Source organism: Schistocerca cancellata, chromosome 8 (genome assembly GCF_023864275.1).
Source record: "Schistocerca cancellata isolate TAMUIC-IGC-003103 chromosome 8, iqSchCanc2.1, whole genome shotgun sequence".
Taxonomy (NCBI): domain Eukaryota; kingdom Metazoa; phylum Arthropoda; class Insecta; order Orthoptera; family Acrididae; genus Schistocerca; species Schistocerca cancellata.
Window position 1 is genome coordinate 441,618,811 of NC_064633.1, and position 27,224 is coordinate 441,646,034.

The 27,224-nt window shown below is 34.9% G+C and overlaps 1 protein-coding gene across 17 annotated transcripts in view; it reads left to right on the plus strand.

Annotated features, from left to right (window-relative positions):
- Positions 1 to 26,883, plus strand: part of LOC126095755 (tropomyosin) — a 163,189-nt gene extending 136,306 nt beyond the window's left edge. For 3 of the 17 annotated variants that reach the window (XM_049910541.1, XM_049910533.1, XM_049910547.1), the window contains 5 exons: positions 12,821 to 12,891; positions 14,353 to 14,428; positions 16,647 to 16,709; positions 20,122 to 20,191; positions 26,344 to 26,883. In XM_049910541.1, the coding sequence (XP_049766498.1) occupies positions 12,821 to 12,891; positions 14,353 to 14,428; positions 16,647 to 16,709; positions 20,122 to 20,191; positions 26,344 to 26,426 (363 nt within the window). In that variant the 3' untranslated portion in view covers positions 26,427 to 26,883. Of the gene's footprint in view, positions 1 to 12,820; positions 12,892 to 13,575; positions 13,647 to 14,352; positions 14,429 to 16,646; positions 16,710 to 16,890; positions 16,954 to 20,121; positions 20,192 to 23,829; positions 25,265 to 25,458 lie in introns of those variants that run through there. The other 14 variants (XM_049910545.1, XM_049910550.1, XM_049910543.1 and 11 more) reach the window with 10 other exon arrangements.
- The last annotated feature ends 341 nt before the right edge of the window (positions 26,884 to 27,224 follow it).

Sequence of the window (27,224 nt, forward strand, 5' to 3'; positions counted from 1 at the left end):
GAGAACTGTCCTTCCCTTCAAAGTTCCGGTATTGATTAATATCTCATTGTGGAGGCTTCTTAGATGCTTATTTTATCAGGACTGTGTCGTCTGTAACATATGTGAATAAGGCACATCTGTTTGTAACAGTCCTTAATTTTGAACATCATTTTTAATACCTGCCAGGTTTTATTAAATTATGAAGTAGTTAAGATGTGAATATATATCATGGAGGACCAGTTGAAGTGAACCAGCTGCAGATAATGTTGCAAATACTCAGCTGCTACAGAAAATATATTAAGTATAGATACTGAACAACCTAAGTACTTTCAGATACATCGAGGGAAAAGCTTCTGACCCATAGAATGAAAAATAATCTTCCTGGGATTGTAAAGAAAATTCCATAGAAAACTAGAAATAAGCTAGCTGAGGAATTGGATAATGCCAAATGAGCCTTTTGTGAGTGAGGATTTTTTGAGAGGCACTAGTTGATTAATCATTATGGTAATGTGTTCACCTCATTTTGTTCTGTTCTTGTGGATGTTGTTGATTTGTAAGTGTTTAGTTTATTCTTAATGCTGTAAATAATGTACATGACCTGTTTTACATTTTATATTGAAGGGTACCTATTAATACAGCAAAGGGAAAGGTCACTGAAAATAATGAAAACTGTTGACTGTAATGCTCATATAGAGAGAATACATAATTTTCAAGTGCCACCAGAAACAAATCGCACATTTTACATCTACATAAACAAAGAAATGAAAAATGAGGCAGACAATAAGAAAAACAACAAAATTTGTAAGACACAGCCAGCTGCAAGATACATGCAGGCTATGAACAAAATGCAGTGATGAGTGTGTGTCTGATATGCGGTGTAATATCAACTTCAAAAATTGCCTCTCTCAAATCATATAGGTTGCAAAACAAAGGGTGTAGTTGTTTACTCGACAGGCATGTGACATTGGGACTCGATATGTTCAAGAAATAGTGTTGGGTGTTTTATATAAATGATATTGTAGAGAGAACGGTAAAGATCACTAAATTTTGCAAAAATTGGGGCACTTTCCAGAATTTTAGAAATTAAAAAAAATGTTGTAGTCATTTAAAAGGTAAAACTCTGTATCAAGTAACTTTCCTATTTTGCCTATCTTGTAGTCTTCACATCTGTCTTCAGCAAGTGACAAGCTACTATCATTGTTCGTGCTATGATGGAAATGCTACTATATAGAAGAAGAAAAATAGTGCGTAAAGCTATAGGATGAAAAGTGAGCAAGGGTCAAAATGCGAAGTAAAATGTCAGTTGTCGCCATAAAAGTGAACCAACGATTAAAAACTAATAGTGTTTGCAAGGAAAAATATTGAGAGCAAAACATAAAAGCTTGAGACTGAGCCAAAATTAGAGCAGCCTTTTGACTGTGCAAGAAATAACTACCTAAAAATATATTGGCAATATTTTCAGATCTCACTTCTATTTGGATTAGCTAATTGGAATCTGACACGGCCCAAGCTGCCCAAATAACAAAATACTAAGAGTGGTGAGAATGTGAGGATGGAATTCCGTCAATACCTTTTTAATTCCTCTTTTAAGAAGAGGGCTGTTGTGTCATGGTATAAAGTTCAGTAAATACTTTGAGAGAAGGTTCATAGAAGCAATAGGATAACAAGAAAAGCAGAAAGTGTTCTCATATGCTCTATTGTTCATTTCTAGTCCTGCCAAATTTCTTATGACCATTGGAGCAGTATTTTGCACAGTTTGTGACTGACATCATTGTACACATGAAAAGTTTTTGATTGCAAGTGGTATACATCTTTGTTTTTGTGTTGTAATATCCGGGGAGGGTTTGTAGCATTTAGTTGTGATAAGTGCTGTGAGCACAAAAGAATTTACATTAGTGTTTTAACTGTTAAAAACACTACATATTTAAATATTTAATGCCAGCTTAATTTGAATAGGGATTTGGTTGCTTAAGGTGACTGATAGAAATTAGATTTTCTTCTGAGAGTAACCATGATGATGGCACATTTGAAGAATACCTGTGTTACTCATTTGTGTTGACTTATAAAAACTACAAAAAGTATTTTATAAATAAAATTTTAATGTAATCTACTTAAAATTTAGTGACTGTGTGCACAGTTTTTATAAAATTCAGTAGAATCAATTACTGTGACTTACCTTAAAGAGATGACATACAGTCAACAACAGTTGCAGTATCACAACATTGAATAATGACAAACCTGTCAAATACATTAAAGCCATGATTTTGATATAATGTGACAAGACTCCGGTGAAAGTGAAAACTCTTAGTTGCTTCATTTCCATTTTAATTGCTGTTACTCCTTTTTAACAGCGTCTGAACAGAAGTAATTGTTATAGGGTTATCTTGAACTAGTTAATGATTGTTGTCGGTTGTTACCATAAATTCTAATAGATTCAGAAATATTGAACGACCTATTTTTTCTCATGAAATATGCTTGTGATTCAACATATTATGTAGACACTGTATTGGGAAGTCTGTACACATGACATAATACTATTGCTAAGTTCCTTTGAAACTGCAACTTACAAAAACTTTTACTGCTTTTAAGAATTCAGATAATCTTAAAGTAAGATATTACAAGAGATCTTAGATGTGAATTATTAACATGTTCTGTCTTCAACATCATCATTTGGCTTCATTTTTAATATTGGACAGTATAAACCCTTTAAGTATAATGTAAAATGCTGGCTGTTAGAGAAGTGGCAAGAAGGGTATTCAGGCTTTCTAATTTGTTTAGATAATTGTTTATTGGTTTTTTCGGTTACTTATATATATGCTTTTATCTAATATTAAGGTCACTTTTCACAATAAGTGTAGAGTTTGTTGCTGTAAAATTGAGACTAAAATGTCTTGAGGACCTAGTTAAGTAGCACGTGAATTGTTGCACCTTTTAATGCTGTGTTTGAAAGTTGAAACTTTAAATACATTTGAGGTACATCAGGAAAAGAACCTGTTTCGGCCAGTGCTTGCTTAGTACCAACTCGTCAAAAGTTGATTTCCTTGACGTGCATAAAGCAGTTTACGTAGATTTGGTCATCTGATTTGGAAATAGTTTTACTGTGCTGTCATTTTAGTGACGGAATGTTGTAGTTGGATTGTGGTCAATAACAGACATTCTTCTATTGTACTTATGCTACCAAAAAAAAAAAAAAATTGAAGAGAGATAGTGTGGAGAAGTTCGAAACTTTGTCAAACGTTCATACGTAACTGGGGGAACAATGAGGGTGGCTAAAATGTAGAGAGAATAATTGGATTACAGCTCTGTATTTTGCAGAAAATCTATAAGATATGATGTACTTGTTCCATTGTTAAACCTATTCATTGGAACAAGTTTTTTAAAACTTGTGGAAGTTGTACCGTTTAGTGCCTTCAATGATTTTCTCATTTTACGTGAAAATGTTTCTTATTAGGTCAGTTGTCATTCAGTGATCAGAGAAGGGGTATGATTAAGACAGTGAACTCACATTTGGAAAAGTGATATTCAAATCCCTGTTGGATGTTTGAGATTTATATATCTCACAGTTTCATTAAATTAAGGCAAATTCCAGAATATTCAATCAAAAGACACACTTATTTCTCATCCTTGTAAAACTGAAACCTGGGCTCGTTCTTGAATTATACTCTTCTAAACAGGACACTGAACCTAAATTTTCCTCATACATTCACACATTCTTGAACAAAAAAATCACAGGGCTGCAAAGTTTAGCAGCCAAAAATTGATAGCTGTAAGACAATAAGAGCCCCCTTCTTTGCACTACCTTGAGCAATCATTTTTACACTTGAAAGTAATAATGTTGGTTAACTGTTTTGTCTGGTAACAATCCCTTGGAGTAACACTTACATAACAAGAAAATTGTTGCTGTATTTGTTCTAAGCTGTTTGACTTTCTTGTCATTACATAAAGTCTGATTTACTTAAAATGATTCTTCAAAAATACTTGTTGTTGCCACATTCTACTGGGTCCACAACTGCAGCACATGCAACACCTTGACAAAATGTGCTCTTAATTGACACAGGTCTTCATGAGTGACTGTTGGTCAACTGATTTAAAGCTGTGTATTATAAAGGAACTTTGTAGGAGCTCATGTAACTATCATCCTCCACCTGCATGAAATAATTCTTGTTATTACTGGTTCCCCCATGGGATGCGATGTTCTGGGAGTAAGTTGTCCGAAGAAAGGACAGATGGTGCCCCATCTCAGATTTAAACGAAAACCAAGCCGCCTTGAAAACAAAAACGAAAGTAAGTTTAACCAAGTGTAAAGTGTTCAGCAAATTTGAAGAAAATGGTGTATCACTTATTTTTTATCTCAGTTACCAAACTGACAAACTACAAAGTAATTTAGGGCTTATGTAATGTAAGTAAATGGATGGGGGTCACTCTCACAACCAGTAATAACAAAGTAAAATCCAAAATATGAATTGTCATCAGATATTTCGGTCAAAAAGTTCGCTGCTTTTGAATAAAGCACAAAATGCTGAAATGTCAGTGTAATTAGTGGAAGTGGACTTGAAAACCAAATGACATAGCTAACCAGAGGAAAGGCCACTGTACTAGTGATATATGTACTTGATTCTCTGGTACAAAGAATTGGCTTTTTTCTTGCAACAGTTTCTGACATCATTGTTGTTTTCACGACATGATTTTTGGACAGATGTAAGGAGGGCATCCATAAAGTAAGGAATGTTTTAATGTAAATAAATAAAACTAAAAAATAAACACACAACTTTCACAAAGTTGTAGTATCTTACTGTATTTTCCAATGTAGTCAGCATAACTGTCAAGGCGTATGTTGCAACATTGGATAAGTTTTAAAATTCCCATGTGGTACCCCATCTACTGACAAAAATCTGAGGCAGGATGGCATTGCTTGTTTGAGGTCTTAGTTTGTGGACTATTTTCACCCAAGAAATTCCTTTAGTTTTGAGTGAGTGAAGATCACTTGGTGCTGAGTCAGGGCTGTAAGGAGGATTTAAAAAAAAACTCCCACGTAACGCTGCTGAAATTATTGCTGGGTTAAAGCTGTTGCATGAAGCCAAGCATTTTCACGAATCAAAAACACCTTTCCCAACAACATTCCACGTCATTGAAGACTTGGTCACTGCACTATCACCATAAACATTATTTGATTGGCAAAATTTTTTGTATCCATTAAATGAATAACACTATGCACTTCACATTTGGCAGTATTTTCAATGGACACAACTATTTCAAAAGGTTACACAATAGAGGAGAGACTGCTTGGCAACAAAACTTGGTTCACATGGAGTGGGGGAAGGAGCTAACTGGCATATTTGTGGTGGTGGTGGATATTGGCACTGGGTGTGGTATAAAAACGTTCTTCACTTTTGCGATGATCCTCATACATAACTAGGGCTGTATCACTGGCATCAGTATATCGTAGAATAATAAAATACATTTTATGGTGGATTATTTGGATCTTTTTTGACACTGAAATTTTCTGTGCAGGAATAGACTTTGATTCTACAAGCAGTAAACATGTAACACTGGGCTCACTCTGCTCATAAAATTCATATGGCATTATATAGTAGTACACAAGGCAAGTCAATGATTCTTGACTTCTGCCTGGCATTCACTAGAATTCGCCAATATTACCTACTGGAGAAGTTGAGTTTTCATGGAACACTGGACTAGCTGTGTAGCTTGACTCAAGACTTATAGCAAACCAGCAGCCTTGTGACATTCATTGCTGCATAAAGGATCCCTTGAGACTTCTCTGTGTAGTATAATCTCCAGTATAAGCATCCACGTAGTGCCTATATATTTTGTCATCTACCCACCTTCCCTTAGGTTGTAATCTGTTAATCTCTCTCTCTCTCTCTCTCTCTCTCTCTCTCTCTCTCTCTCTCTCTCTCTCTCTCTCTAATCCATTGGAATGTCCACTTTTTGTTATTTAACATGCATTTACTTCATTTCATGTCTTGCTCACCTCTTTTTAATTAGTGAAATTTGCCTTCCACTGCCATGTTTTTTTGTTGCATTTGTTCCCTTTTGAGTCACCATAATCAGTCTAGGCTATTTTTAGTGTTATTTCCTTTATGTCCATGTAGTCATAAAGTGAACTGAATAAAAACTTCCCATTAAACTCATTCTGTAACTCCACTGTTAATCTGAACTTCATTGTGGGAGCATTTGATTTTCAAGTATACTTTGAAACTTGCTCTGTTCAGATTGTTGTTTCCATATTGAAGCCTACATGCACTAGAAACAAACAGTACAATATCATCAAAATACAGATAGATCAGATGTTCTTTTAACATACATTTCATTTTTTCAGTTAAAATATATAACTTCTGGAGGAGCTGCTCAGAACCTTTGGCAAGAAGCAGTCTCCTAGTATGATCATTTCAGTTCAGATTTTACAATAATTCTGAAGAAGTCTAGTGGAAGCAGGAGCATTGGCATTTATATTCTTTTGTATATTAACGCAGGTTGACTCAACTATTTGCTTCTCAAGGTTGTTACTCAGGATATTTGTGTAGCTGTCAAAAGCTTTCTCAGAATCTGATTCCCAGTCAGTAATATTTTACACACACTGCTTCATTTTGTAATTTGATACATGAAATCTGAGTACCAGATTGTGCTATTTCTGCTTCTAAAGTCAGCTTATTTCTTTTTGTGGTTAAAATCCAACTTTTTGTGGTTTGTGGCAATTAGAGCAAACAAAACTCAGTTTCTGTCATCAGCAGGGAGAAATTATAAGATGTGAAATTAGTTAACAGCATGCTCCACAGAAGTGCTAAAAGACTGTTACGTATAGAATTTACTGGATAACGTGAGTTTTGCGTGATTGAATGTAGAAGAGGTGGTTATAGCACCGTTACACTGCCATTGCTGGTCACATGGTGTGCTATGGTAACAAGTTCTCAGTAAATAGTGAAGAAGGTGTAGAGATGCTAACAAAATGTAAGATGATGAAGAATTGATTGATATTTGATACAGAGGCTGTCAGTAAAAACTAAATGTAAATGAATATATGGTTTTGTGAACAAATAAGTGCAATGACCCATTATTGTTAATTGCACCCCTGGCATTAAATCACTGGAAACAACAATAGCCAAAAAATAAACAGGTTACGTGTCTGGAACAACCAAGAGTGAATTTAAATGTTGTAGGAAAGGTAACATAGCATGTAAATTCTTTCGAATTAAAGATCCCTCACTGAAGATTAGAAATGTTGAATTGATGATAGGCAAACACAAAAAAAAGAAAACTTGCAAACTGACTCTTGAATATTACTGTTCAGTAGGGGAACTGGACCAGGTGAGATTAATAGGGGGGGGGGGGGGGGACTCGGACAAGATTTATGAATTTATATGTGAAATACCAGAAAGGCAGCCACTTACTCAGGAGAGTGAATTGAAGCATGAAGCACAGAAAACAGTATTCACACTAACTTTTGAGCACTATGTTTCTTTTTAGAAAAGTGTATATTCATACACAACCTCATGCCACTAACACACACACACACACACACACACACACACACACACACACACACCCTACACCTGTGGTCACAGGGTGTGTGTTTTGAGTGTCTATGTGGTTGTGTGAGAGAATGTGTACTTTTCTAGGAAGAACACTAGTGTGGATGCTGCTGTTTGTGTGTTCTTGTGCTCCATGTGTTGATCCACTGTGGGTGAGTGGTTGCATTTCACTTGTTTTATGAACTGCTGCATCCAGGGACTTAGATTTATGAATTTGTCACACACTCTTGCAAATCCATTACTACATACTAAAAAAGAATTGGGAATATGAAAGAGGCTTACTATTCAGATTCAAAGGGCACTTTCAAAATACAGGGTGATTCAAAAAGAATACCACTACTTTAAAAATATGTATTTAATGAAAGAAACATAATATAACCTTCTGTTATACATCATTACAAAGAGTATTTAAAAAGGTTTTTTTTTTTTCACTCAAAAACAAGTTCAGAGATGTTCAATATGGCCCCCTCCAGACACTTGAGCAATATCAACCCGATACTCCAACTCGTTCCACACTCTCTGTAGCATATCAGGCTTAACAGTTTGGATAGCTGCTGTTATTTCTCGTTTCAAATCATCAATGGTGGCTGGGAGAGGTGGCCGAAACACCATATCCTTAACATACCCCCATAAGAAAAAATCGCAGGGGGTAAGATCAGGGCTTCTTGGAGGCCAGTGATGAAGTGCTCTGTCAGGGGCTGCCTGGCGGCCGATCCATCCCTCGGGTAGTTGATGTTCAGGTTTCATAACTAACCTTTTTCGTAGGACTCTCCATACAGTTGATTGTGGAATTTGCAGCTCTCTGCTAGCTCTGCGAGTCGATTTTCCTGGGCTGCGAACAAATGCTTGCTGGATGCGTGCTACATTTTCATCACTCGTTCTGGGCCGTCCAGAACTTTTCCCTTTGCACAAACACCCATTCTGTGTAAACTGTTTATACCAACGTTTAATACACCACCTATCAGGAGGTTTAACACCATACTTTGTTCGAAATGCACACTGAACAACTGTTGTCGATTCACTTCTGCCGTACTCAATAACACAAAAAGCTTTCTGTTTGAGCGGTCGCCATCTTAGCATCAACTGACGCTGACGCCTAGTCAACAGCGCCTCAAGCGAACAAATGTACAACTAAATGAAACTTTATAGCTCCCTTAACTCGCCGACAGATAGTGCTTAGCTCTGCCTTTTGTCGTTGCAGAGTTTTAAATTCCTAAAGTTGTGGTATTCTTTTTGAATCATCCTGTATAGTTGAGCACATACTTCCTCCCACATACATCTTGTGAAGTGGTCATAACTGTAAAATAAGTAAGTAGACCTTATACCTCTACTTATGAGCTGTTTTTCTACATACGCAGTATTGCCAAATGAAGTAGAATAGGGTTTGGTGTGTGAGAGAAGGGGATTTAGGATGGTGTACCATTTATCATACACTGTAAGGTGGGTTCTAGAGTGCAAATTTAGTGGAAGGAAAATCATGAAAAATGTTGCACACACTGTGTTTATAGACAGCAAAAGCTGTCGAAACAAGAAGAAAAAAAGGAACTGAGACCATTTTCCTGAACTTAGTACCCTTAGTTTAAAATACAGTGGTGACTGGTATTACAGGAACTCTGTCCTTCATTATATAATCATTTTACCCCCTCCTGTCCCTGGAAGAGCTAAAGGTATAGTAATAGTGTAGCTTTTGCAGATAAGTTCAGTTATTGTATAACAGTACATGCAACTTGGATCCTGCTTGGTATGTGGTTGAGATGTGACTTGTACTATTAATAAACAAAATGTACTAAAATGAATTTTTATAACTGTTGGACATTGAACAATATAAGAAGAAACTATCTAAAGAGACTTTGTATACAGAGTTAAAATAAAACTTTTTTGACAAATGGGGGCAGGGGGTGTTTGTTTGCCTAGGGGCCAGAAATATTTCTCAGCTAATTAAATGCTGTGTACAGAAGAGAGAGCAAGCAGTTTTTGGCATAGGTTGTTTACACCAAAAAATCATGGATTTGGTTCAAATGAGTGTGTAACAAATCAAATCAAACCAAACCTCAACAGAACAGAATAATTTGAGGTGATAGTGTAGGAGTAAATGGCAGATAGCCCACCCTAAGGGACAGTTTCCCCAACCCCCTCCCCACCCCCTCCTTCCATGTGTGTCCTTAGTATATTTACAGAGACAAGGTAGTGAATAAGACCTGACATTTTAAAAAATTCATAGTTGAAGTACCTTTTTGTATTCAGTTTACACACACACACACACACACACACACACACACACACACACACACACACACACACAGACACAGAGAGAGAGAGAGAGAGAGAGAGAGAGAGAGAGAGAGAGAGAGAAACACATTGCAGTAGAACAGATTTTAGAATATCAGTATGCTGCATGAAACTGTCACAGTTGGTGATAGAAAATGACTGCACAGTTATTGTCAGAGTAGAGGATATATATTTGATACAGGGAGATACATTGAGAACCTAAATACTTTCTGATTTCCCTTCAGAATCCACATCTTGTATGTTCATCATACAGTTGTTAATTGTGATATTCTCACCAAATAAGAGAAACTGTCATACAAACTAAAATTACATTAGACAGAGTGGTGGACAACTAGTTACTTAAAGAAATAAAATTCTTTTGAATTTAGTTCTGAAAGATAAAATAAAATTTCATCTACTGTTAATGTGTTTATTGGCAGTAATAAAATTACACCACCTTAAGAAAAATACTGGTCAGCCAGTCTGTCATCTTGTTATAAACCATTTAAAATATGCAGCATGTGACCAATTACTTGGTACTACATTACTGTAAATGTTTAGTAACTGATAAAGTACTTTAAACTGTAGTTAGTGATATTGTGCATATAGTTTAATGTCCATTGCACCCTTTGGACAGGTTAAGATTGTCAGGGCCTATGTGTTGATGCAAATTATTTTGACAATTCATGTGAAGTATCTCCAGTGTTAGGGAAGAGTTTGATTGCAATTCCACAAGAATGTTAGATTTCTTTCTACCAGTTCAGACTTAAGTATCAGAAAATTGTGTGCTTGACCTTTTGTTCTGTATCTTTATGCACCCTGTTTGTCATTGTCATGACAATTCTGTTATACATCTCACGGATACATACAATTACTGTTTGCTGAACGTTGTTTGAGTCACATGTGAAATGTTCGTTTTTTTTTCCTTTGTTTATCCATTATTTTGTAAAAATAGAAAAATTAGCAGTGTCAGGTTCTTTTGTAATTATGGTTAGTTACACAAGTGCTTTAATACAAAATTTTTACTGAACAGTGATTAAAATATTGTCCTGGAAAAGACAACTTTATAGTCACAGTTGGCTCACATGAATGGAATATTTTTAATTTATTCATGTTTTAAAATTATTTGCACCCAGGTAGCTTATGGAGTGTTAATTTGGTGATGGCAGGTTGACCGTATTTATGAAGCCACATCAGTTACATGAGGCTCCCACAGTCAAGCTTAATCATCTAACTGTCAAACGTAATTTAAGACAGCTGCTGGTGAAAGCATTCAATCTATGATAAATGTAACACACTCTTTCATGACTTTATCTGTGTTTTTACACAGTTTTAGCAATGATAAAACCTTGCACCTATTATAGCATTCACTTTTCTAAGGTTGAGACTAAGCTATATATATTGCAACATTAATTAGAAGGGTTTTAAAAGGCACAAGCATTGTCCTGGAACCTCTGCATAGGTTTTTTACCCTGTGATTTGATTTACAATCAGGCACTAGTGTTCCCTTAACATTTCTGGATATGGAAATTTCAAGTTCTGTTTATACAATAGTCTGTATTCTTTAGTCAGTGAGTGCAATAAATAATTGGTTATCAATTTCAGTCAATTATTTTGAGACTTCAGTATTCATAAGTGCCAAAGAATAATGCTACTTGATTCCACATGAATCAAGTGAGGTGATTTAAAATAATTTATACAAAAGGAGACTGAAAGGTAGTACTCAACCTATTTTTCCACTGTAACTAGTTGTCCTTTCTTCAGAGGCCTATTAATATTGAAGTTTTTATTACTGAATGGCTAGGTCTACCATATAAAAATTTTGATAGTGCCACCGGAAATTTTAGATAAACAGTGTTTAGTAAGTGTTATGTAATGCAGTAATTTGTTCATGTTAAAGGATTCAGACATCTTAGTGTTGTTTGTATCACTTCTCATAGTGTGTTAGCTGAGGTGCATATTGTGCCTCTGATTAAAAAAGGTTTTTGTATTGCCTACATCCCCTCACACCCACAGAAAATCTTTTATACTTGGTCATTACAGTATGCATCCCAAGATAACTTTTTCACAAAGAGTGGCACTTAAAATACACTTTTGATAATAGAGGTGGACTTATTCCATGACAGCGTAGTTTTCCCCTTGTTCATTATGCCACTATAGGATGCAATAACTTCACTTATTGGTTTTGAAGTTACGGCAACTGAGCTGTGCCTTCGTAGGCGGAAAATCTCATTTCACACAGAGCACTGGAGTTTTGCATGAACTGTGTGTAAATTAATTATTTTAGTTACATTGCTGACCCCCAATGATAAATTTGTTAGTTTTCAAATACCATCTAATAAGACTTCTAGCTGCCACTTTTGATAATGTTGGCTTGTAGATAGTTCCAATAATAAGCACCAGTAGAAAAAAAATTAACACATAGCATTCAGTTTTGACTGTAACCTCATTGAATTTCACCTAAAGACAATGTGATGAGAATAAGCATTCTGTCTCTACTGAAATTTTTTATTTGATCTTTGATGATAGAGCAGTTCCCCCTAGTACTTAACTGATTATGCATGTGTACCTGATAGAGGCAAATAAGATCCTTTTATATGTTAAAGCTGTGATAGTCATCTGTGTGTATAGAATGTATAATTTAATTTAATTTGTGCATGCCATGAAATGTGCCTATTGAATGCTGGTGCACTTTAGCTGTTTTTCTTTTGTGTGTGTTTGTACTTTTTTTGGGAGGGGGGGGGGAGAGTTGACTCTATAAACTCAATTTTTTTACTGTCTGTATTGTGGGGAGACTGCCTACTTTAAAGATTGCCATTGAGTGGAACAATATTATTCCTTCATAAAATTAAAGAAAGTTACCAGCTTTGAACATTTTGCACTTTAATAAAGAATAAAGAAACATTAGACGCTAAATACATCCAATCATTTGAACATTTATTCATTGTGGTGTGCATTGCATCAGCTGGCTCAGTAAGTTGTGCAAAATATCTGTTGGGTGAAGGTTGTGGGTTATCTTTCAGGTTGCTCGTAAGTTGGCCATGGTGGAAGCTGACTTGGAAAGAGCAGAAGAGCGTGCAGAAGCTGGGGAATCGTATGTGTCATATGTTAACATAAAAATTTGGCATGCTTTCATCAGTTTGCTGTGTCTCAAAACATACAATCCTTTTGAACTTTCAGGTGTTTGTAGTTATCAGCTTAACATGTCCTGGTCTGTAGTACTTATCTTCATGTGTTGATTCATTTTTAATTGTTTGTGATGTATGGCCCATGTTTTTATTTTTGCTTTTGCTGTAGAACATCTCAGCTTTCAGGAGCAGCCATGTCATCTGGAGAAATGCTTTATCTTGAGTTGTTCTGATCTGCAAAAGCACAAGAGGAACAATGTTATGCTAAAGCATGATCCATGAATTATTCTCTCACTACTTCTTTGCACCAGTGATGCTCACATTGGGATTGACGGCATTAATTAAACATTGTTCCTTTTATTGCATGGCTATTGCTAACTGTTTGTTGATATTCACTGCACTACATAAATGCTATGAACTTTTTATCACATGTTACCACTTGTAAGATGCTTTCAGCTAATAATATTCCTCAGATGAGTCTAATTTTTTGAGTAAATTTTGAGTAAAATTCCTGAAAGGTCACAAATTACTTTTATGGTGTAGTGAAACATTCTCTTTAAGTGCAACATGTGATATAAAGTATGTTGTAGGTGTTTTATTCTCAAACTCACTGCATGTGCATATTTCTTTCGCACCGTGTTGTGGTGTAGGTTGCCCGAAAACTCGTGATGATGGAACAGGATTTGGAGCGAGCAGAAGAACGTGCTGAGCAGAGTGACAGGTTAGTCTTAAATCACTGAATTCTAAAAACTGAAATGACCACACTTGCTGGTCCTATGGTTATTTGGGCCGGGGGGGGGGGGGGGGGGGGCGGCTAAATAGGCTGATGTCAAAGAAGAGAAGAACCGCTCAGTAGAAAACAATATTCCAAATAATTTACTAAAGATATTTAATGCCCCAAAACTTGAATTTCTTGGAGATTGCTAATTTTCCCACCATATTTAAAAATTATATTAGTAAGAGAGCATTTTAGTTGATGTCCTCTTTCAATAAACAATTCTTAAAATTCAGGAGAGAACTCGCGTCAAGCAGTAGTACAATGAGTTTAATCATCCTTTGTTATCCACAGTGATTTTCATTGCTCGGATTGGGTATTGCAAGTGTCACCGTAACACAGTAAGTAGAAAACACAAAAACTTTGTAATATGAAAATGCTTATCCACCCAGTTAACTTTATTTTTGGTTTTGTGTACTAACCTAGTTACTGTTATTAAATTATAGGCATTTACATTTATATTTATCTTAAACTTAATGATAATTGGCAACAGCTAATTCAGAGATAAAGTTACTCAGAGCAGTCCATGCAGTTAAAAGAAACTTATTGTGAAAAAAAATCAGCTGTAATAAAAAAATTACTTTGGATGATTTCCTCATAAGATGTAAAAAAAATTGTTGTGCAGATAATAATGGTTTTTAAAAATTTGCAGCAAAATTGTGGAACTGGAAGAGGAGCTCCGTGTTGTTGGCAATAACCTGAAATCCCTTGAGGTTTCAGAAGAGAAGGTAAGCAAAACAGTATGAGTGAGTGTGATTTAGTTATAATGTCAGACAATTGAGTATTGTTCAAAAAATAATTTTAGGAAACAGTACTTAACAATAGTCTTCATTTTCAATAATTGTTCTAGTTACATGTGGTCTTCACACAAATGAAAAAAATATATTATTTTAAAATTAGTCAAAACTCGTGTTACCCAGTCAGCTGCTATAAAAATCTTTGTTGATGCTAAGCTTCTCTTGGCAATAATAATGTGACTCAAGAGGTTTTTAGATTACACTGACACTGTAGATACACAGTCAGTGTTCCATCTGACTGTACATATCACATTTTCGATTTGGACAATACAACACAATATGTATAATTGAAATTGTATTATTATTATTATTATTATTATCATTATCATTATTATTACAGTATTATTATTGATGCACTGTATCGTCCAAACAATGCTCCAGTTCTATGCATTGAGTTTGGTTATCCAGTTAGTGTGTACATTCTATAGTGTGTAATGGATGTCATGTATGGATATGTATGATACTGCTGTCAAACTCCTTGTGCCTGATGATGAGTGACAATAGGAACAGGTAGCAAATACGAAGATTTTTCGTATCAGCTGACAGTGGTATGGCAAGATTTTTGACAAACATCTGCAAACTGTGAGGAAATATGTAAATTGAAATTTTATGATAGGAACAAAAATTTTGCTTTGAACAAAATATGCGGTGCAGAATAAAAGTTCTTGAATTCCCTTAAATGAAAGTTTTTGTGGTGGTGGTGGTGATACTAGTAAGTTTGTGCAGTGTAATAGCTGTGGACCCTAGGCTGTTAATGATGTGACTGGTCAGCTTCAGGTAATTTATTTCTTCTAGTGATATCATTCATTAGTATTTTGGACCAGAAATAAAAATTTTCCTTCAGTTTTTTCCTTGCTTTGGGAGGGGGGGGGGGGGGGGGCAGCAACATGCATGTTTCCTTGTACACTTAAATTTTATTCACCTTTCCACATAAGGGAGTTAAAAAATGGGGTTAATATTAAATGGTAGTATAGTGTTAATATACTGCAGCCATTGTTGGCAAGTAGCAGATTTGTGTTAAGTGGGGTTTTGATTTCCACGTAGTTGTCTGTAAGATATTAAATAATGGTTAAGTGTTATAGCTTCGTTGTATTCTGATTTTAGGTAGTTTCTCAACATTTCCCTCAGCCTCTGTGAAAAACTTCGATCACCATGTTAGTCGTTTTGCAGCCACGTCTCTTTATTTCGCTGCAGGAAAAATTTTCTATAGCTTGCCATTTCCTTTCACTATTCATAGTAAGTCATAAGCTGAAAACTTTTGTTATAATTCACAGGACTTAAATTTCTAGATGATCTTCAATCGTTGGTTTACCTTTCCATCTCCAGAACCATTTTATGTGGACAATCTCCATAATAATGTATAGGCTTTCACGGTAACAATGAAAAGCAATGTAGATTTTATATGCATCCTGTCATGGATCGCTTTACTAAGGAAAACAAATGCATGGGGGGTAAGGTTGGCTTGTAGATTCCATTGTGCATACAGGAACCATCATGTAATGTTTTTAGTCAAGGGGCTAAAGAAATTTTGTGGTATGGTTTAAATAATTGCAATCTGTTAAATAATGAGTTTGTTGAGAGTAAAATATGTAACTTGCCTCCACTTGTGAAAATTCAAATACATATGGATTCTCGGAGTTTGTCTTCCATCAACAGATAAAAAATGTCTCATACATTTTCTATAGAACAGACCAGATTGTAAGATGTGATGTGGCTGATTTTTAAAAGTATTTTAAGACTGTTACATGAATCAAGTTTGTAAATATTTATATAATTTAGTGAGTGCAGTTAGAGGCTTCATACGCTTAGATTCAGATGTTCTTAGAGGAGAAAATTTTTAGGACTGATTGTAAGTTCATACTGAAACAGAACCTTTCATAAATATCCAGTTCCATCAGTGTTTCTTTTATTTGAAGAACTTGCCATGAAAAATTATCTGCACACCAGTCCAAGCATTCGTACCTGCTACATAAGAATAATTTTCATTATAGATGTAATGTGTAGTAAAACAGCATCTGGATAGTATGGAGCCTCGGAGAAAGCTTAAAAGTGTGTTCTTGTTGATTTTCTTTGTCCAATAAATGATAGTAAACAATTTAATTTTGAGACTTATGAATGATATGACTTTTGTTTCCATTGATAACAATAGGCAAACCAGCGTGAGGAGGAGTATAAGCAACAGATTAAGAACCTGACCACCAGGCTAAAGGAGGTATAGCACGACGGTTATTTGTGTCGAGCTAGATCCAAGCATGGTTGTCATAACTGTAGTTTGCAGTGTGCCTGTGATCTTTTGTTTTTTGTGTGTATTTATTTTAACATGTGAACGTCTTTTTAATGCAGAGTGTTTAGCTTTTGCCTGATGCCTTTGCTTCCTCTGTCACATTTCTTAGGCGACACAGCGTGAAGAGACGTTTGAGGAGCAGGTGAAAGCCCTTTCTGGATCTTTGAAAGAGGTAACTTTATGGAAACAGTACATTTTTATCCTGTCAAACTGGAGACAAGCTTCTACGGAATATTTTCAATTACAGTTGGTGGTGGGCAACTTAACTCACTTCGCTATTTTCTAGCCTTTTTTAAAACATCAGTGTTGGAGTTAATAATTGCGACTGGGAATAATAGGCTCATTTTAGAATTAACTCAGGGAGGCACTGTAAATATTTTTATTTGGGTTTTTAGTTTCTCTAGGTTTATCTGCAAGTACCATTTAAACAAATTGATTAAAAGTATGTAGTAAGTCTGACCTTAAAAACAAAAAAAATTAATTTTTGCTGTGATATTAGTATTGTTAAGAGGAGGGACTGACTGAATTGTGATCCTCATACAAACAGAACAAATTGTTTTCACTCCAATTTGAGTAGTGGTGAGTTGTAAAGGGCCCCTTAGTATTTGCTTAAATTTGTGTTGCTGTTAGCACAGTTGACCCATCCCCTTCGAATCAATACAGTACTGTGTAACCCAGTTGACATTAAATTTATCAGCACTCTAGATTGAATAAATAGCCATGCACTGAGGATGAATCGTGCATAGTGTACTTGCAGATATTGCTTAGAAATATCAAATTTAAAAATTGTCTTTTTCTTGGTAGCACCTAATTTGGGAGCATTTCTCCTTGCTACAGCTTCACAGCTTCATCTGGTAAGGTTGGTGACCTCTCTCTCTCTCTCTCTCTCTCTCTCTCTCTCTCTCTCTCTCTCTCTCTCTCTGTGTGTGTGTGTGTGTGTGTGTGTGTGTGTGTGTGTGTGTGTGTGTGTGTGTGTGTGTGTCCTCAAAGGTGTCTAAATTGTGTGGGTGACTACTTTTAACTAATCTTAGCATGCAGACACTTTACTTCCTTTACTTGTTCACATAAAATTATGCATGATCAGATAAGTTCTGCCCTAATATCACTGAAAATATTTTTATTGTTGGACTAATTATTGTAGTCTGTAAGTGCAACAATTAATAACTTACTGTGTGTTTTGTGTGTGTGTGGGGGGGGGGGGGGGGGGGGACTTGTACGTTTTTTGCTGACAAGACATGGAAACACACATTGATATCTCATACTACTTTTAATTAGATGCATTATTGAAGATACAGTTATATATATATATATATTTACACTACTTCAACATAATGTAGTTCTTTGTAAATGTGTGTACATACGTTGCAGCCAGCTATTTACAGCTATATAATTTTAAAAGGTAAACTGTATTAAAGACTTGGAATGTAACAATATTATGAAAAGGATAGTTGATACTGACCATATAGCGGAGCTGCTAACATGCGGAGAGGCACAACATAAAGTCTGTCAGAAAGTGAGCTATCAACTAGCAAGGCCTTCATCAGAAATAGATTACACACAACCGTGGAAACGCAATGTACACACGACTGCAGTCTCTGGCTGCTGTGACTTAATATTCTTAGAATGAAATGTGTGGTCTAAAGGCAGAGTTCATTTGATCGTAGGATTCCTCGCCCACCTTTCCCTCATGTAACATTGTAACCTAGTGTACAATGTGATCTGAATATAAATTAAACTGTGTACCCTCCTCTTACCTCTGTAACTAACTGGGTAAGTCAGTGGAAGGAAATTGAATACCTCATTAGTTAGACTAAATGGCTGTGGAGCTTAGAACAATCTTTGTATTGAGCAAAAACAATGGTGTTTAAGTATGATCAGTACTTTTGAGTGGCCCTTTCCAAACAACACATGTTGCAAATCTACTCCATTATTAATTTTTCTTTTTTTCAGGTGTGGTTTAATTAAGCTTCATGTTTTCAGTCAGACCATATTCAAAATATGTATGCAAACTACTCATTTAAGAGACACTGTCATTTTATTACTGTAAGAGCCAAGTGCTGATTGTGTATCGGCAAACATGTTTGAAAAAAAATTAGTTTGCAAAATTCCCTAGCTGTTCTGTACTTAAGTGCATGAAATATGAACATCACTCCAGTTTGTGTAGTGTTTCCCATATTTGGAATTTCCAAATAAGCAGTCCGTAGTAAATGTTTTGTGTGTTAAAATTGTATGTGCTAATTGCAAATTGAAATCAGTTAAAAGGATATGTCATACAAGTTTTGTCACCTTAATTTTCTTTACACATTGTGGCAGCCTTGAAAATATTAAGTTGTACTAACTGTGATACTGGTTGTACAACAAGCTGTTTGTGGAGAAATTGTAAAAATAAGGCTTTGAACAGGGCTTAAAGTAGCCTGTATGAAGTAGATTTTGTTGTTGATGTAACAACAAATAGTAAAAAATATTTAGTGGGGAGAATCAAAAATATTTTGTAGGGAGAGGAGACTTAGTTTCAGAGAAAGATAGTTCTGTAGTGCAAATCGGTGCTGTTACAGTAAATTGCAGAAGCACTGGTCTTATTGAGAGGGATGTTAAATATAATCAAACAGCACTAAAATATGTAAGAAATTTCATTGCATACTGGAAATTAAACAGCATAGCTTATTAAGTTCAGAAAATTGGATGTCACTGAGTATAGTTTAAAGTAAAATTAAAAAATGGAGTGCAGCAAGATCAACAACATAGCATAAACACCTTGTTTTTCTGGCATTATTATTAGTATGTGATGTCTACTGAAAAAATGGATTTCAATGAATTAACATACAAGAATTAAATCTGTGATTAGTACCAAACAAAAAACATCAGTTTTAGTGTTAAAAAAAAAAGTCGCAGGTAAAACACATTTATTTGGGAATTCTCGTCATACTTAATAACAGTTCTGTTAAAATTAAATTTAACGTTTGTAAAGTAATTTAAATAAAGGTCAAGCACAATAATGGAAAGAACACAATTGCATTTGTGGTTAGCAGTTTCTCACTGTAGTAGTTAAGATTCTTTGAAATTGTAAATTCTCCTTATTTGATTCTTAATGGCTGAATCAATGAAAAATGGCATCATATGTAGGAAAACTTCACTACAAACTGAACTGCTATTTGGTATATGTTTATCTACAAACATGCGGAACCTTTCCCATTCAGACTTTTTATCTCTTATATACTCAACAGTTCTGGAAGTTTAATTCTAAATAAATTTGGGAATGTTTCATTGAATGTTACTTGTTCATTCTTGCTCTTAAAATTTATTTCTAATTGTGTGAAATTTCCATTGTTTAAATTCTCAGGCTGAAGCCAGAGCTGAGTTTGCTGAAAGGTCAGTGCAGAAGTTGCAGAAGGAGGTCGACAGGCTTGAGGGTAAGTACTCGTTCACATGTTTGGAATTTATTTTTAAATACAGATATAATCTTCATGTCTGCCAGAGTTTTCTCAAGACAAGGAGAGAAAGAAAGAAAATACCTTTAAAAGTAGGTGTCCCCATATGGACCACCATGTATGTTGGAAAAACAGTGCCACTTAAAAGGATTTTACTCGTTTAGTAGTTTCAGCTCGACTTCTACTGCTAAACAGTTTCTGGTTAATTATGAAGTAAATAGCCCTTAATAGTTTTAATTTCCTTGCAGAAAGAAAATCTCCTAAAATACTGTCACAGAAAATCTGATATTCTTCCTTCCTTTGTTGAAAGTCAACAGTGTGTTATTTTCACATAACATTGTAGCTCAGAAAAAATAACATTCTAAAGAAACATAAACACAATTTCCATTTTCTTTCTTCCTTTCTGGTTTTCTTTCGAATGTTAAAAGGATTACTTATATGTTAGAGCTTTCTTGATGTGGTTTTAGATGTTCTGCTATATATATATTTCAGAAAGAGAACAATTCTTCAGCAAAAGTTCAGTAATGAAAAGTTTGCGTCTAAAAGTTTTCCTTGACAATTCTGGCAGAAAAATAGGATATTTGGAATAGTGTTACTGTAAATGTCAGGAATTTCAGGTGATAGTCCATTTCAGAGATACTCAAAAGTAGTTTAGTTCACTTTTCAAAAATTTCTGTATTTGATTTAAATATAATGTTGTTTTGAGTTTTATTAAGGCACAGAAATTTTGCTGCACTATTGTAAGTAATTATTTCGCTTCTGTTGAATTGCAATAGTAAATTTTTCTATATTTTTTGAGCAATTGCAAAGTATTTTTGTTTAGAATTCTGAGCACATAATGCATAGGCAGTAGTTTCCTGAAATGTATTTGTTCTAGAATTCCACAGTCTTATAATATTCTGCATCATGGTTTCTAACAAGCATGCTGATGTGCAATTAATGGTGACATTAATTCCTGGTGCAGTTGATTAAAAGATACAAATTAGACTAGGATTTCAAATGATACAGTTTGTATACAGTTATTTAAATCAGTGAGCAATGTAAATTAGTTCTGAAAACACTGAAACATGTATAAAGTGTTGTTAAATGTTGTGAGGTTACATTACAACATTTGCATTTATATGTCTGTACAAGCAATTCTATTGAACACACCAATGAAGATTTTGTAAGGAAGTAACACCTTAAACATGATAGACATCTGAAGTGCCATAGTGGGTAATTAAGAGTTATTATCTGACTAAAGATAGAATTTGTACGTGCATCCATTTTCATCGGGGGGGGGGGGGGGGGGGGGGCGGCAAGAGGAAATACCGTATATCCGACAGACCACAAATACTCTTTAGAAGTAATCTGTGAGAGAATCTTGGGTGTCTTGCTGCAGTGTGGCGTTGGTTGGGTTTCTACTGTTATACTGTTTCTGGCAGATGATAGAGAAGCACAAATATATGAGAAAGGAGGTGCAAGAACAAAAGCCTTCCCGTAAGAGTAGTGTACAAGTTGGTTTTATGAGATTGCATTATTGCTGTTTCAGCACTTCTCCTTATAGGAACACGATTACCCCAATGTGTTAGCTCAGTTTTGGGTAATACACTATTGTGAGAAAACAACATTTATTAAATACATTTAAAGCCAGTGGCCATATCGTGTTGGATTCACAGATTCTTGACCATTCACCAAAGTTAGCATCATTGGACCCAGTTCGTATTTGGATAGGTGAGTGCCTCTGTGCACTGGGTGCTGTCGACCTGAGAGCCACCAAAATGGTATCCAATTAAGACTTATGCCCAGCCATTGAGATATACAGAATTATTATTAGTGTTAACCCTCGAGTGGGCCTGCCATTTTTTTATAACGCTAGGTGGTGTATGCTGTATTTTCTTCACGTGTGAAGAATACCTGTCTTTATGTTGCCAAGGCATACATATATGAACGAAGTCAGTTTAATACTAGTTTAATTAAACAATGATAAAACACATGTATTAAGAGTTAAATTACTGTTTAATTTAACAATAATAACATACTCTCATATCAGTGTGTTGCCGCATGTAAGTGTTATCACACAGTAATGACCCACTCAAAGCATTAAACGGTGTAGTTGCATCAGATTCCAGCCAACCCCTTATTAGATTGTTAATTATTTCGTAGACAACTGCCTCATTGTGGGATAGTGCCGCTTGCTTACAATCTGGGTAATTTTCTTGCACAGATCGTAAATTTGGCCCACTGTTTATCGTATATCACTCCTGCTCACTTGATGTATGACAGCACAACTTTACACTGTGCTAGCTGAAGCAATAATGAATGAATAGGTACAGGCTCACAATTGTAAAACAAAGCTGGATTGGTACAAGACAATGCTATTTATTGATGGTGCTCATTATACATAGATGTGCTTGCGTAAGGCAGAAATTTAATACCTTGCTGTAATCAATATTTTATTGCTAGCTCTCAGTACCATAGGAAAAAATAGGGTTTTAGAAGCTTCGGCAACACCTAGGCCATGCGAAAGATGAATCTGCTATTAACAAAAATTACTTATGAATTACTTGTGAAACAAGTTACTAAAAGAAAGTTCTTCCATACAAAGGTAAAATGTTAAATTATTGAAATTTGTATCTTATCAACTGTTATCGGAACATAATTTTGTTCTTGCTGTGTGTGTGTGTGTGTGTGTGTGTGTGTGTGTGTGTGTGTGTGTGTGTGTGTGTGTTTGAAGCTTAGAATCATTTTCTGTGTTGAAGTTCAAAATTAACTTTGTAAATTTAAAATTTTTATTTAAGTTAGCTGAAGATGGTTAAAACAGGAGAATGAAGGAAGTTGGAATCCAACTGTCACCACTGAAATTTGTTGTTTATTTTCAGATCTGTGTTCTAATGTGTGGTACTATTTTTGGCATGTCTAAACTTTGTTCATCGTAAGTTTCCATGTTCATATCTCCATACAACTTTAATTCCTTTTCCTGTGTGTAATTTTTACAGCCCCATCAAGTACATTGTCGAATGTAAAATTCCCACATCACACACAACTGTGTTTTTAATAATATCGATAGGCAACCGAATAAAGTTGTTTCTTCATTGCTTCATATTTTCATTTCAGTTCGTGTGTTAATTTCAGTAGAGAACAAATTTAACAAATGCCAGAAATTGTTCATGATTAACTATTTGTCATTGTGAGGGACAAAATAACTAATAGCAGTGTTGAATTTATATTCATAGATTCTGCAATTGCTAAATAGATCAATGCAGTTTGTGAAATAAAAGCTTTAGACTGTTTTTTGCAGTGTGATACTTTGCTAATGGTTTCAAAAGGGCTAAAACAGAGTTCCAGGTCCTCAGCCAGTGCTACAGTCTATAAAGTCTTAAGAAAAAAATGAGATTCTAGACAATTTGCTTTCTCTTAATTGGAAAATTTCTTGCAAGTAAGAAACTAGACAACATTTTTATTAAGACAAGGAAAATGTTAACATATGAGTAACTGACGTCCTTCACTACCTTATCATCCTGTTAAATGTAATTTAATTCATGAAACTAAATATGTTCTAACTGTGTTTGACACTGACTTATTAATAATTTGTGTTTGTGTACATGTGTGTGAGTGAACATCAAACCCACTGTTTACAGATGACCTATTGGCTGAGAAAGAGAAGAATAAACTGCTGCAGGAAGAGATGGAGGCAACCTTGCATGATATTCAGAATATGTAATCCTGCGCCCTACTGTGGCATTAAGATGACTTAATCGTGTTGCGTGCTCAGAAATCCCCAGGTTTGATGAAAAAGTCCCTACTTTCCCCAAGCCCACAAATTGAAACATTCATCACTTCAAAACTGAACTACTTCCAGTGTGTTACTTTTTATTTCTTTTTTGTTCTGTTCAGCTAGTTTGAAGTAGGGCCTGTGGCACAAATATTCATTCTCCATTACATTCCAGAATGCAGTAGTGGTTTGTTGGTATTAATATGAAAATTGAGGTATTGAGAGATGTAGTGAGATGCTACTAGCGCATTGTGAACTGGAATTGGACACAATTCTCAAAGTACTTTATGTAAGCATTTATATTGTGTTCAAGTCAACATTATTGGTGCTACAGATTTTTCTATCGTTCTTTGTGGTTAGTCAGATATAGTGTTGCCCAAATGGTTTGCTTAAATAAATTTATTGATGAGTGTTTCAAACAGCACAGTGTGACATCATTGAAATGAAATGATAGTTAATAATCAATAAATCTAGTTTGGTGTGTTAAGTGTGCTTCTGCAGTAGCCATATTGATTGATTACTGTAGGAGTATGAAACTGTAAATAAGCATAAGCAACTGCTGGGGAAGATAAATATTTATTACAGTTTTCTATGTAATAGTTGTGCAAATAATAGTACAGTACCTTACTAAAAAACAAGCTTTCATTTTTTCCTGCAATGTGTTGACAGTGATAAAAACAGTTCACTGCCAACATTTTTGTAATTGAAAGCACAGTATTGTTAAAGAAACAATGAATCTGTAGTGCCTTCCTATTCTTCAAAAGACAAAGTACAATACTGGTACTTCTATGGTGTTACACTTCATATCCAGAGCAAAATTCCTGTTTTGCATGAATGCCTAAATTGCATGGATGTTTTTATTATTATTATTTTGCTCCCTAGTACTTTTAAGTAATATTTAATTTTTGTAGATGACACTAAAACTATAACACAGTATGAAGAGTTTTATATTTTTGTTGCTGAATGTATCATTATTTGCATTTTTTAAATAAAGAAAACTGGATGATATGTGAAATGAAACTGTTATACTGCCTCATCTTCATATGCTTATTTATTGTGTTAAATTAGTATTAATTTGTAAATTTTATCATAGTTATGTTGTATATCTAACAGTGTTGGGTAATAAAAATGTTTAATATTAGCATGGTTATTTTATAAATTTTGCACTGTTGATTTTAGCTTATTCCAGTCACGTCCTAATTTCTCAATAGAAGCAAACAGCTGCACAAAAGCAGCTTCTGTTTGTGCAATTAATTTGAGTTGTTGTAGAGTGTCAGTGCATTAAAACAGCATGTTTTTAATTTTTCTCTTTTGTGTATGTTTATTCACCTTCTCCTAAATCAATTATCCATTTGTCCTTCCTAAATTCCCACAGTTACTATCAAACTTGGGGGTAATAAGAATTATTAAAGTGTATAAAGTACTTCAGGTGGTCTCCATTTTTTATTACATTGCATCATTGTATATCTTAATTTATATTTGTTCCACTTTGCAGATGAGCTGGTGATAGAGAAGGAGAAATACAAGATAATTGGTGACGATTTGGATTCTGCCTTCGTAGAATTAATCTTATGAACAATTAATGACAGGCAGTGTTGGGCGGTTTCGGTGTGTGCCATCAATACTGTACTGCTACTGCTACTTCACAAAATCACCATTTACATCACACATTCTATGGCTGCCTGCATCCAGAAATTGCTTTGTATTTAAGAATCATTCTAACCCATTATCCTAGAACAGTGAACGACACAGTTTTATGTACTAGTGTTCCTACGAACAGAATTAGAAGTAAAGCCTCTATCAAACAAGATGCTTATTATTTTTGTAATCTAGAAGTTTTTGGATTCCTTTTAAACTTTTTATTTTTGAAACTATTCTTGTATTGTAACTTCAGTTGTAACATTTTTTATGCATTATTGTTTCATAACTTTGTGTGTCTCGAGAGTTTAAAAAGGTAGGGACAACATGGACTATTGTCACAAATTGGAGAACTGTATATTGAATGCCTGTATAATGTACATTTGTAAATTTCAATGCTTGCATCATCTGTTAGTCAATCATTGAACTAGCATTTTTTCCCCATTTTTGTCCTGTTTTGAAATTAGGACTAGTTTGGTAGAGGACATGTAAAATGAAATGGCTTCTTGGTTAACTGGTTACCAGTATCAGCCTGCTAGTAGTTCCAATTGCTTTTCCTATGTAGTGCTTTTGCAAGCTTTGTTTTGTAATGAAGCACTGCTTTGTAGTCAGTACTGATAAAGGAAAAATGACAAATTTTGCTGTGCCATATTAGAATCCATTGGCAAATGCAATGTTCATTGCTAAAGGAATATTTTCTCTTATTTCTTTGATATCTATTCTGTTGTCAATTTCTTTGCAGATGAGTTGGTACACGAGAAGGAGAAGTACAAGTACATATGTGATGACCTTGACATGACATTCACCGAACTTATTGGCCACTAGGAAACTGTTTAAATACTGTTTTTCAAGATATGTTGGCTGAGATGGGTTCACAGCTTTCAGTAAATTTTCCTGTCCAGAACTTGACTACAGAACTAGGTTGTGTAAAGTTTTAAGTGTGCCAGGAAACAAAGGTCTTAAAGTGTGCCAGAAAACATCTTTGTAGGTGAAGAACTTTTCACGTCAGGCCATTGTCAGCAAAACCAAATTGTGTTGTAATTTTTACTCATCATTAAAATCTTTCTTTATTGAGCTGGAAGGCAGCCTGTCAGTCATTAGTATGGGGAAACCAGTCTCTGATATTACTGCTTACTTCTTTACTGCCACAGGGATGTCACATTTATCCAGATTTCTATACTAATGGCTGTTTTTAATCTTTTAAACAATGTGTGGACCCATCCTTCAGGTCAAGTTGCAGTCTGTACAAGGATGAAATAAAAATATTACTATTTAAAGTTTATTTGCTTGTTTTATTTCTGTACCACATATGTAGAATAAACTTATGCAAGTTGTTAAATTTCCCTTCACCTTTTCTGGAGCAAATTAATATCAGGGTAGTTTTTTCTTTTTGTTTAATTTATACCAAATTTGTTAATTCATTCAGTTCCAGGGATACAGTTCACTGTAAATTGATGCAACAATATATGTTAATTCCATGTGAGCACACTTTCACAATTATCATGTAACTATGTAGATGCAGTATTTGTGAGTTTTAAATATGTGCCTGATTAGCTTAGTTCTACTCATCCATCACACTTTTGTGTTCTGCACCGTAACTTTTCTTTTCTGTATTTCCAAATG